This window comes from Corylus avellana, chromosome 2, assembly GCF_965113065.1.
Source record: "Corylus avellana chromosome 2, dhCorAvel1.hap1.2, whole genome shotgun sequence".
Classification (NCBI taxonomy): domain Eukaryota; kingdom Viridiplantae; phylum Streptophyta; class Magnoliopsida; order Fagales; family Betulaceae; genus Corylus; species Corylus avellana.
The window spans coordinates 24,826,948-24,839,074 of NC_142491.1; the positions used below are offsets into that span (position 1 = coordinate 24,826,948).

General features: G+C 36.4%; 2 protein-coding genes across 2 annotated transcripts; both read right to left on the bottom strand.

The window, feature by feature from the left end:
- Window positions 1–4,336: 4,336 nt before the first annotated feature.
- Window positions 4,337–5,299, bottom strand: LOC148587549 (uncharacterized). Its single transcript, XM_088512675.1, has one exon. The coding sequence runs from the start codon at window positions 5,297–5,299 to the stop codon at window positions 4,337–4,339; it is 963 nt and encodes a 320-aa protein (XP_088368801.1).
- A 362-nt stretch (window positions 5,300–5,661) lies between these two features.
- On the bottom strand, window positions 5,662–8,030 carry LOC148587550 (uncharacterized). Its single transcript, XM_088512676.1, has 3 exons — window positions 7,943–8,030; window positions 7,022–7,079; window positions 5,662–6,352 (listed from the first exon to the last, which is right to left on the bottom strand). Exons 1-3 carry the CDS (start codon window positions 8,028–8,030, stop codon window positions 5,662–5,664), a joined length of 837 nt encoding a protein of 278 aa, XP_088368802.1.
- Window positions 8,031–12,127: the final 4,097 nt, after the last annotated feature.

The following is a 12,127-nucleotide window of genomic DNA, read 5'->3' on the forward strand; positions in this document are numbered from 1 at the left end:
CGGCGAGACAACTTGTGGGTCTATTTGAGAATGGGAGTTGCAATCCCATTCCGATGTTTGAATCGCCGGTTTTTTCTTCGGCGGATGGGACCACCACGCCTAAGGGAAAGGGCTGCACCATTTTGATGTTTGAATCGCCGGCTTTCTCTCCGGTGGATGGGACTACCATGCCCAAGGGAAAGAGCTGCAGAAAACGAGTTTCCCCGGCGACAAGTCCGGGATACATGGATTGGTCGTTCTTCTATAAAAGCAATGATCCGCGATACATGGATTGGTGCTTTTGTAAAAGCAATGATTCACGTCCTCTGCACACCCTCTCATTTTTCACTAGTATGGCTCCTCGCTATTTTAGGTGAAATGCTTATTGATTATGATATTGGTATTGAAACCCTCGTTTCATTGTAAAAATGATTATCTTTTTTGTCAAATTCATGTGATTTTTCTCATGGGTCCTTTGCAAATTCATGCTTATGGCATATTAAATGTTTGTGTTTAGGCTTGACTTCCTATTTTGATGATTTTTTATTGCATATTGGAGAAACGGTTTTAAGGTTTATAAAGAAAAGGGAGATCTTATTAGCTATCATAGGTGATGTTGGGTCCACTGTCTATAATACTAGCTTATTCCGTGGGATGTATTGTGTTAGATAACTTCTTTATAGCCTTGAGATAATTTTCATTCAGGATATTTGTAAGCACATTTTTTTGGTGTTTTAAGAAAAAATAACCTTTGATTTATCCTTGTATGTAGTTGTATGCCTATGTTGTGCTTCTTTGATTTACCTATGTTGTTTCTATGATTAAAAGTTGTTATCCTTGCATTACCTTTGATTTATCCCTACATTTAGTTGTACGCGTGTAACATGTGCATTATTTTTAGTTTTTATCAAAGATTTCAATTGCTAGCCAATACACCGAATAGATGGAAGGATCTATGTCCATACCCAACTTCCTTCTATATACATGTAGATATACAAAACCAGATTTTACTTACCTGTAATCCAAATTGCAGAAGCTTGTCATAATTGGCTATCTCCAATGCATTCTCAACATCCCATGACATTGCATGTATTTTAGCCATAATTAGGTTCAGATCTAATTATTTGAGATGGTGTATGTTTTCCCAAAATGCTAAGGAGCTGAAAGTAAAAACAACATTCTTTTTTACACATGTCCCATATACATTGTCCTAGGATGGCTATGTTTTCCCTTGCCCTTTCATTGTTGCTTATAACGCCTTAATTATTGACATCATAATGAAATTTAGATTCAAAGAGTGGGCTGCCCAGGTAGTCACCTAGACCTCAAAGAACTTCATCTTAACACATGAAGGTTATTTCTTGCAGCGTGTCATTCATTTGCAGAGCTTTCTCAGAGATACATCAGAATGATGTAACATACTGCTGTGAAAGAAATTGTGTGATATCATTTCCGTCTTAGAATACTTGATTTATAGCATTCAAAGAAGTTAAGAGGGTAGATACCTATATGTGGAGGTCATCATCTTTGTCTTCGTCATCATCAACTTGAGGATTCTTTTACTGCCATTGATGCATTTAGTTCAATCTCAATTCTATTTGCCACATAAATTGTAGTCTAAAATGCTAGTTTAGCTTACCTCCACATAATTTATAGTGTAATGCTAGTTCAGATCAGAAAATCTATCACTTTATGACTTGTGCCTCAATATTCATTGGTTGCATTTACGCTAATCTGCCTTTTATGGCCTGTAATCAATGTATTTGTATGCATTTGGGGTTGAAACATTGGACCACATTCTACTTGAAATATTGATATGCTTTGCATGGCTTAATATAGTGGTGACCTTTTTATTGCACTCTAGTAGATGTAATTTTATAAACACGTAAGCACATTTTGACCATCTTTACCGCCGCCGTGTGTTCACCATCTTCACCACGGCCAACGAGAGGCAGCTCATTTTTCCCAAGTAAGAATCTCTCACACCCAAGCTTGTGTCCTCGTTGATCGCAAGTAATCTTCCTTTACAAGTTCTTTTCTTTTCCGTTCTTTTACAGCACCCTGTTTTGCCGATCTATTCAGTTATGATTGCGCTTGGGCTCTTTTACTAATTTTTTTTTTTTTTCTCTCTTTTGGTTTAGATTGGGGATGGTTGGAGTTGAATGTTTGATCTCATTTTGCTTGGTGGTTGCAAAGCTCGTATTGATGGTTCAAGCGAAGGGAAAGAAGGAAACACGAGAGGGGTTATGGTGGTGTGGTGCAGGGGACTCAGCCACATCGGTGTCAGGTTGAGGGGTGTAAGGTAGATCTGATTGATGCCAAGGCTTACTAAGGTGTGGCAGCATTTCAAGCCACCTAAAGTCATTGTTGCTGGCCTTGAACGGAGATTTTATCAACAGCGCAGCAGGTCAACTAGCCCTCTGCTCTAGTTACTTTTCTTTCTCATTTGTTGGTTCTAATTATTGTTTGTTATTCTGGTTAATATTTGGAGGGTTTTTCATCCTGTTGCTTTTGGGTCTTGTGTTATGTTTTTTGCATATGTAGATTGTCATTTGTAATTAAGCTATTTTTTTGGCATTTTATTTTATTTTTTAAATGTTGTTCATCGGTTTTGTGTTATGTTCTTCTGTGCTTAAAGGTTCTTGTTTGTTCTTCAGCTTTTCTTGGGATGGTGTTTTGGATTTATTAGGTTTTGGTTATCTAGTTTTATTAAATTGGGGGTTGATGTAGGTGGTTGTTATTGGTTTTGGTTGTTTTTATTGTTTGGTTGCATCTGGTTTTTTTATTTTTTTTTATTTTTTAAGCTTGGAAAGCCATGATTCAAGTGCATATGTAAAATAAAAAGGAGTGGAACAATGGATTCGGTGAATGAAAAAGAGTATGATATTTTTTATTTTGGGGGTTTTGCTTAATTGGTTTGGTGTTAATTTTCAGTATTTTGATATATTTAAACTTAAATCAACATGTACATGGGTTCTTGTATTCTGATGTTTTTTATTTATTCATAATCTGTGTTTGTGATGGAAAGCACGGTGGTGATGCTTTAGTTATCTTGAGTTTCCTTGCTAATGCCTCTAATCAAATTTATTTTTAGTTTCGACATTATGTGGAATCTGTTTGTTTGCGTCCTGTAGGAGAGCTACAAAAGAATCTAGACCCTCTTGAACTTACTGTTTATTGGGTGGCTGAAAAAATTGAGAAAAAGGGGTAAAAATAAATTATATGCATGTCATTCGAGATTTTCAAAAGTCAACTTTAATCAGCCTACATGGTTGTGTTAGGCTGAGTTCACTAGAACAACATGCTTTTTTTTTTTTCATATAAAATGCTGAAAATTCTTAACTTTAACATCCTAATTCAAATGGATTTTCAAGAAATATGAACTAATAGAAAGTAAAATGCTTGAGAATGTCAAAAATTGAGCTTAACTTTATACTTTTCTCAGGAGCCAAAAGGTTCAATTGGGTTTTCAATGAAGGCATTTTTTTTTATAAAATGCATAGTTAATGTGCTGAGAATTAAAAATAAGCATTGGCACTTTGGTTGATTTTGCATCTGATTTCTTAGGCCTTTGTTTGCATTTCTCAATATGATGATGAATGTCTATGTGATGTTTATTAGAAATAACCTGTTTATTTTTTCTGGAACCTAGTTGAAAATATTTCTAGTGGGTACCATATGACTGAATTGGGGCCAAATCCCGACTTATGTGGTGTACAGATGCAATATTTTTAAGTTTGTTTTTGCAGAGCTTGATTTATATCCCCCTTCCCATTCTAGCATTAGCACTTTGGGGTAAGAAGAAAGCAACCTCCCTGGTCCTTTTTCTCAAAAGAGCATCATTTTCGATTGTAGAAAATTTAAGTATTGCTTGATGAATTCACATCCATGGCACATTTTCATTATCAAAAGTTAACTACGTATCTGCATACAAGAAATTCTTTTCTACAATTTTCATTTTTTTGAATGATGACATATATTCTTTTGTTTGTTTGGTTGATTGTTTGACATGCTATTGATTTTAGGAGCAATTCATTACGTGTTTATTGGAAACAAGGTCATGATAGTCACAGCGGGTGCCATCCCTCTTCTAGAGCTATTTGAGTTCCAAAACAGTAATCGGCAAAAGTGGCGAACCCAGGAAATTCGTCCATGAGGGGCATGGTTTTTTTTTTTTTAAATGAATACAAAAAATAAAGTTTAACAAAAATATAACAAGCCGAATAAGTGAATAATTCAACAAAAATTTTAATTATGTTCTAAAACATGTAAATATAACTTACAATTTGTTTTGTCATGACTAGCACTAAGGCAATTGTCCTCGACGAGTCTTCATACCTTGGAATTGCTTCATGATTTATTCATTACTGATAGTCTTGAATATATCTTTCTCAATGTACGTAACCAAACAATCATTCATCAATTGATCTCCAATTTGGTTGCGTAGACAATTTTTAACAATATTCATTGCTGAAAATGCTCTCTCAACAGATGCTGCCGCAATTGGCAGAATCAATGACAATGTCACCAATGAATAAACCAAGTGATATACGACATCCTTTTTCATCTCTACCAATTTCTCAGCAAGTTGTCCAATGCCTTTGAGTGTTGCAAATTCATCATTAGAACGCATGTCAACGATATATGTTTCAAGTTGGTTGTCTAAAGTGATAAGTTGAACTGCTGAAAAATCATTTGGATAGAATTGAGCAAGACGAAGTAATTTCTCCTTGTTAAAAGACGCAAACATGTCATCTGGACTCAAGCACGCAACACAGAGTAATAATTCGGAATTTGCTTCATTAAAGCGACTGTTAAGTTCTTGGAGTTGCATGTCTATAACAGTATAATAAAGCTCCACACGGTAATGGTGTGAATTTTTCATGCCTTGAGCTTTTCGTCGTGATCGAGGTTGATAAAGTTCATCCATATTGGGGACAAGAATATTGTTTTTGGTACATAACTTAGAAACTTCTTCAAATAAGGAATCCCACCCATCTTCTCTCATAGCCTGTAAGCGCAGCTTTGAAATTTCAACTAGCTTCATTGCATTCCGAATATCTTGATCTTTTCGTTGGAGTGCTTGAGATAACTCATTTGTAATCCCCAAAACATTTTTCATCAAATGTAAATTGAAAGCAAAATCAAAAGTTTGGAATGATTGAATTAATATACTTGCTTCTGCTCTCTGTTTATAATTTAAACCATCTTCAATTATGTCTTCAACCGTATCGATGACAGAAAAAAACATGGTAAAAAGACTAATAATTGCACCATAATGAGAACTCCAATGCGTATCACGAGGTCTCTTTATGTTCATTTCTTGATTCAAGCCACAACCAGTTGGTATTTCATTATTTTGTAGTGCTTCTACTACTTTAGCAGTTCGTTTTTCATGAAGTATGTCACGACGTTTGCATGATCGTCCAACAACATTAAAGATACTATTGACCAAACTAAAAAAAGTTGCAGTTTGAATGTGATTTTTGGCAGCAACAACTAAAGTGAGTTGAAGGTGATGTGCAAAGCAATGAACATAATAGGCAGACGAATTGTCATTCAAAATAAGTGTTTTAAGGCCATTCAATTTACCTCGCATATTGCTAGCTCCATCGTATCCTTATGCTCACAATCTGCTAATACTTAAATTATGTTTGCTAAGCACTGAATCAATTGTCTTCTTTAATTTTGCAGCTGTGGTTTTGGAGCTGTGGTAGTGCTAACATGTGTAATGCCTAAAAAACGTTCCATCACATGGCCCCGCTTATCTACATAACGCAAAACAATTGCCAATTGTTCTTTAACAGATATATCACGGGATTCATCAACTAGGATAGCAAATGACGAGTCTCCAAGATCTTTAAGAATAGCATCTATAGTTTCACTTGCTACAGCATTTGCTATATCTTTTTGAATGTATGGTGCAATCATTTGATGATTTTCAGGAGCATTTTCTAAGACTATCTTGTCAATTTCTTCATTATGTGTCGCAAGAAACCGCAACAATTCACGAAAATTTCCTTGATTACTTGAACCTTTAGATTCATCATGGCCACGAAATGCTAATCCTTGTTGTTGTAAAAAGCGAATACAATCAACTGATGCATTCAAACGAGTCATATATATCATTTTATGCTGATCCGATTGCTTGTCAAAAAATGTTATGATACTTTGTTTATGGTTTAACAAAGCTTCACATTTTTGCCGAGCTTGATTATGTGCACTATTGTGAGCCCCCACATGACCTTCGAACTTCTCTTTCTTTTTCCAATTACTAAACCCTTCAGTAACAAAAGTTTCTCCCCCTGCTTGATTTCCAATGTCCGATTCGAAGAGATAACAATATAAGTAATATGCAGCATCTTTCTCCTTACTGTACTCCAACCATTTATATTCTTTAAACCATGTTGGATTAAAACGACGCATTGTTTGTCCAAACTTTTTTCTTGGAAAATCATGGTCAAAAGATTGACAAGCTCCTTTTTGTAGATATGCTCTTCGAATTTGGTCTCTATCACTAGAATGATAATCACACATTTTTTTTTCTAAAGCAAGGATCTGAGGGCAGATTTGCTAAATCTACTTCAACATGAGGTCGTTTAGAATTTGATTGGAGCTTAATAGAATCGTTGTTTTTCTTCATAATCTCAGATAACTACAAATATATATTCATAAATAATTAAATATAAAAACAATTATCAATAATAGGCTGAATTAATAGCAATATAAATATTAAAACAATCAATTGAAAAGAACAATTTAAATCTAAATCTAAAAATTTAATTACATCCATCAATTTTTTGTTGAAGTTGTTATCAAGAATATGCTGAATTAATAGCAATATAAATATTAAAACAATCAATTGAAAAGAACAATTTAAATCTAAAAATTTAATTACATATTTACATAATTACATCCATCAATTTTTGTTGAAGTTATTATCAAGAATATACTGAATTAATAGCAATATAAATATTAAAACAATCAATTGAAAATAATAATTTAAATCTAAATCTAAAAATTTAATTACATATTTACCTACCTCAATTTTTCGTTGAAGTCATTATCAAGAATAGGCTGAATCGATGATTCGGTAAATCCTGAATAGCAATATAAATATTAAAACAATTAATTTAAAAGAATAATTTAAATCTAAATATCTCTACGAGAAGCCATGAATTTATATAAGAACATAATGAACATTTAAAGGGTACCTGGGGCTGGGTACACAGGAAGAAGGATGAAGAGAAATTTGGAGAATTTGAAATTGGATTAGAAAGTTGTACTGTGCACCACTCACGCGGATTAGAAAGTTTCGTAGCACTAGCACGCTGTAGTGTAGCCTTCAATTTTTTTTTTCTTGTCTGGTAGACTGGGAATTGAGATCCTTCCAATTGAGCATAAATTCAACGGAAGTATATCTTGGACCTCCTTAAGAAATCCAACATGCTCAATGCTAAGACCATGACCTCTCCCATGTCCTCATCCATCACTTTGTCTCGATTTGATGGAGAGGCTTTTGAAGATCCATCTCTCTACCAAAGCATTGTCGGGTCTTTGTAATATCTCTCCCTCACTCGGCCAGATGTCTCATTTGCTGTCAATAAAGTCTGCCAATTTCTCCAACATCCAACAATTAATCATTGGACCGCTGTCAAACGAATTTTAAGGTACCTGAAACATACTCTATTTCATGGCTTATTCTTTCGACGGAACTCACCCACTCAATTACATGCTTACTCCAATACTGACTGGGCTGGCTGCCCCGATGATCGCCACTCCACCGGCGGCTATTGCATTTTTCTTGGGACTAATCTTATCTCTTGGAGTTTTCGAAAACAAGAACTATCTCCCGCTCTAGTACCGAAGCCGAGTACCGGTCTCTCGCCAATACCACAATTGAAATTCAATGGATTCAGTCACTTCTTAAAGAACTTGGCATTTTCTTGGCAACACCACTCACCATATGGTGTGACAATCTTGGAGCCACCTACCTTACCGCCAATCCCATGTTTCACGCCCATACCAAGCACATAGAGATTGACTTCCATTTTGTCCGGGATAAAGTGGCTTCTAAAAATCTGGTGATCCGCTTCGTTTCTACTAAAGATCAACAAGCAGACATTTTCATCAAACCCATGGTGTCAACCCGATTCACTACCTTACGTGACAATCTCAGCATCATGGTCATTCCGCTTCAATTGAGGGGGCATATTAAGACACTTGAGGACATTCAGCTCATTACGAAAAATCAACATATCACAAATGTTACAACTGTCAATCATGCCATTACCATGCCAGCTCATGATACAAACTTAACAAGGCAAGTGCACATCAGAAGAGATTTACAAAATGTGGGAATACACTTAGAAGGCAACAAACAAGAATCCAGCTACAACTAAAAAGGCATGAGAATATCAAAAAATAAATCATGAAGAATGACAGCCACACCTTGTAATATCCTATAATCAATAAACCCACAATCTGTGGGATCCTCTTGTAACGGACACTAATGTCTTGTGTATATATATTGATGTATATGGATGGTAAAAACACAATAGAGAGAGAGTTTTCAAATATACCAATCTTGTGTCATTATAACAGTACTCTTCCTATTATTGCGGTTGGAAATCTGGGGTCTTCCTTTACTAATGTTTTCGTGTCTCCTGATTTATCTGCCAATCTCATTTCTGTTGGACGATTAGTAGAAGAAAATTGTTCTCTTCATTTTGATTGTTCTGGTTGTCATCTACAAGATCAAGCATCAGGACAGGAGATAGCGAAGGGGCCTAAAGTGGGACGTCTTTTTTCTCTTCTATTGTTTTCCATTCCTCGTTCAATTTCTGTTGGTTGTTCTGCTATTGCTAATAATAATAACCATTTTTGGCATAAGAAATTGGGTCATCCCAACTCTGTAATTTTGACACATCTTATGAAACATGGTTATTTGAGTAATACAAATGAGTTTTCTTCCTTGTCTTTTGATTGTGCACCTTGTAAACTAGGAAAAAGCAAATCTTAACCTTTTCCTTTGCAGGGTAGTCGTGCTTCTACATGTTTTGAAATTATTCATTCTGATGTTTGGGGTATGAGTCATGTTTTTTCTCATGCTCAATACAAGTATTTTGTGACATTTATTAATGATTACAGTCGTTTCACGAGGGTTTATTTTCTTTGTTCTAAAGCTGATGTGTTTTCAACCTTCAAAACTTTTGTTGCCTATGTAGAAACCCAATTTTCTACCTGTATTAAGATCTTACGCTCAGATTCTAGGGGAGAATACATGTCTCATGCTTTTCAATCTTTTCTCCAACAAAAGGGTATTCTCTCTCAGCATTCATGTCCATACACCCCTCAGCAGAATGGCGTCGTCGAGCGTAAGAATAAACATCTTTTAGATGTTGTTCATACATTGATGCTTGAATTTTCTGTCCCTCCTAGATTTTGGGTAGAAGCATTATCTACGGTTGTATATTTGATTAATCGTTTGCCTTCTCCTACCTTGCATCTTGATTCTCCATATTCTCGTTTGTTTGGCGTTCCTCCTTATTACAATTCTTTGCATGTCTTTGGTTGCGTTTGTTTTGTTCACTTACCACCCATTGAAAGTCACAAGCTTGCTGCCCAATCTGTTCACTGTGCTTTTCTTGGCTATAGTAACTCTCATAAAGGGTTTGTGTGTTATGATACGGATGCTAACAAGCTTCATAATTCTCGCAACATGATTTTTTTTTTTTAAATCAATATTTCTTTTCGTCTTGTACTAATCTTGTTTCTTCCTCTATTTCACTCTCTACTTTTGATGATGTGTCCAGTACTCCTTCTCGTTTTAAGCTAGGTATTGTGTATCAACGATGTCGCCCACTGCCTCTCCCTTCCTCTGAACCGCCACCTAATCCTGTCTTGGATGAGCCCTGCTAGTCTACTAGGGTTTCCCGGCCCCCGGATTGGTATAGTTTTTCTTCTTCCGCTCTTCAGGCTACTCTTGATACTACTTATGTGCCTAAGTCTTATTCTCACACTTCTACTCAAGAGTGTTGGTACCAGGCTATGCAGGATGAACTTCACGCTCTTCAGGACAATCGCACTTGGGACATCGTCTCTTGTCCTGCTGGAGTTAAACTTATTGGGTGCAAATGGGTCTACACCATCAAGCTACGTGTTGATGGTTCTATCGAAAGATATAAAGCTTGTCTGGTGGCACTCGAGAATCGGCAGGAGTATAGGCTTGATTATAAGGAAACATTTGCTCCCGTGGCCAAAATGAGTATTGTCGGCACTATTATGGCCATTGTTGTTTCGAAAGGATGGTCATTTCGCTAGATGGATGTGAAGAATGCGTTTTTACATGGTGATCTGAAGGAAGAAATATTTATGTCTCCTGGCTTGTTTCCTTCCCCTTTTGTTGAGGTTTGTCGCTTAAAGCGGCCTCTGTATGGTTTGAAGCAGGCACTGTGGGCATGGTTTGAAAAGTTTCGTACTAGTCTACTGGATTTCACTTTTACTCAGAGTCAGTATGACTCCTCTCTCTTCTTTCGCAAGACTGCCCTTAGGATCATTATACTTCTTGTGTATGTCGATGATATTGTGATTACTGGATCTGATCTCCAGTTAATTGAGCAGCTCCAACAGCGCCTCAAATCTTCGTTTCATATGAAAGATCTTGGTCCACTATAGTATTTTCTTGGACTTGAGGTTCAACATTGTCCGAATGGCATGCTCTTACATCAGCATTAGTATACCCAAGAACTTGTTTCTTTAGCAGGCCTTCAAGACGGTAATTCGGTTCTTACACCTTATCTGATCCTTCAATGTATCTGCAGCTGGTGGGCAGTTGAATTATTTGAGCATTACTCGACCCAATATCTCGTTTGCTGTTCAGCAGGTCGGTCAATTTATGCAGACTCTGTGCCAGACACATTTGGCCGCTGTCCGTCGTCTTCTTCGATATCTCAAAGGGACATCTAGTCCCAGCTTGTTTTTTACCTTAGGGAATTCTTTACAATTGGAGGGTTTTAGTGATGCCAACTGGACTGGTTGTGCGGATACTCGTCGTTCTGTTATGGGTTGGTGTATGTTTCTTGGTGATGCCCTTATATCTTAGAAAAGTAAGAAGCAGGCATGTGTCTCAAAGTCATCCACCGAGTTTGAATATCGGGCTATGTCGTTTGCCAGTTCTGAAATTGTATGGCTTCGAGGATTGTTAGGCGAACTTAGTGTTCCACAGCTTACTCCTACTCCTCTTCATGCTGATAATACCAATGCTATTCAGATTGCTGCCAATCTCATTTTTCATGAGCGCACCAAACATATTAAAGTGGATTATCATTCCATTCGTGAAGCCATTTCCACTGAACACCAAACTGCTAATGTCTTCACCAAGGCTCTCTCTCATCCTTAACATCAGTTCCTGATTGACAAATTGATGCTTCTCGATCGCCCACATCAATTTGAGGGGGGATGTTGGCAGAATTAACAGCTGGATATGTGCTGGCCTAGTCTATTAAGGCAACATATATTCTAGCTATATATAGAAGAGTATATTGTATATATGCATATAATTGATAGGTGTTTATTCTTACGTTGCATAGTCCAATGTAATGGTTGCTTTTCAACCTTGTAATTAGCCCAACAGTTTCTATATAAAGTAAGCAACTCTCACAATGAGGGTATTCAGAACAAAACCCAAATTGATAGGGGTAAGGACCTGAAGAGGGTCTGGGGAAACCCAGAGCAAAGCACAAACATGTCCATCAATTTTGGGCATGGAAAAGGGTTGAGAGGGCTTAGAGATTTAGGAATTGCAATGAGCTTCAAAATCTCTCAATTTAGTCTCCTGAACTTTCAATTGCTCTCAATTTGAACCCCTTCGTCAAATTTAGCCGTTAGAAATACCAAAAAAGACAAAAATATCCCTAATTTTTGTTTTTTTTTTAAAAAATAAAAAACGTTTTGGAATTAAGGGTAAAGTTGGAATTTTATAAAAAAGTTAGGGGTATAAACGTCATTTAACGTTTAAAATCTGACGGAGGGGTTCAAATTGATTGCAATTGAAAGTTCAGGGGATTAAATTAAGAGATTTTGAAGTTTGAGCGGGGTTTGTCAAATTTGGTGAAAGTTTAGGGGTCTTTAGTAAAGTTTTCCCTTG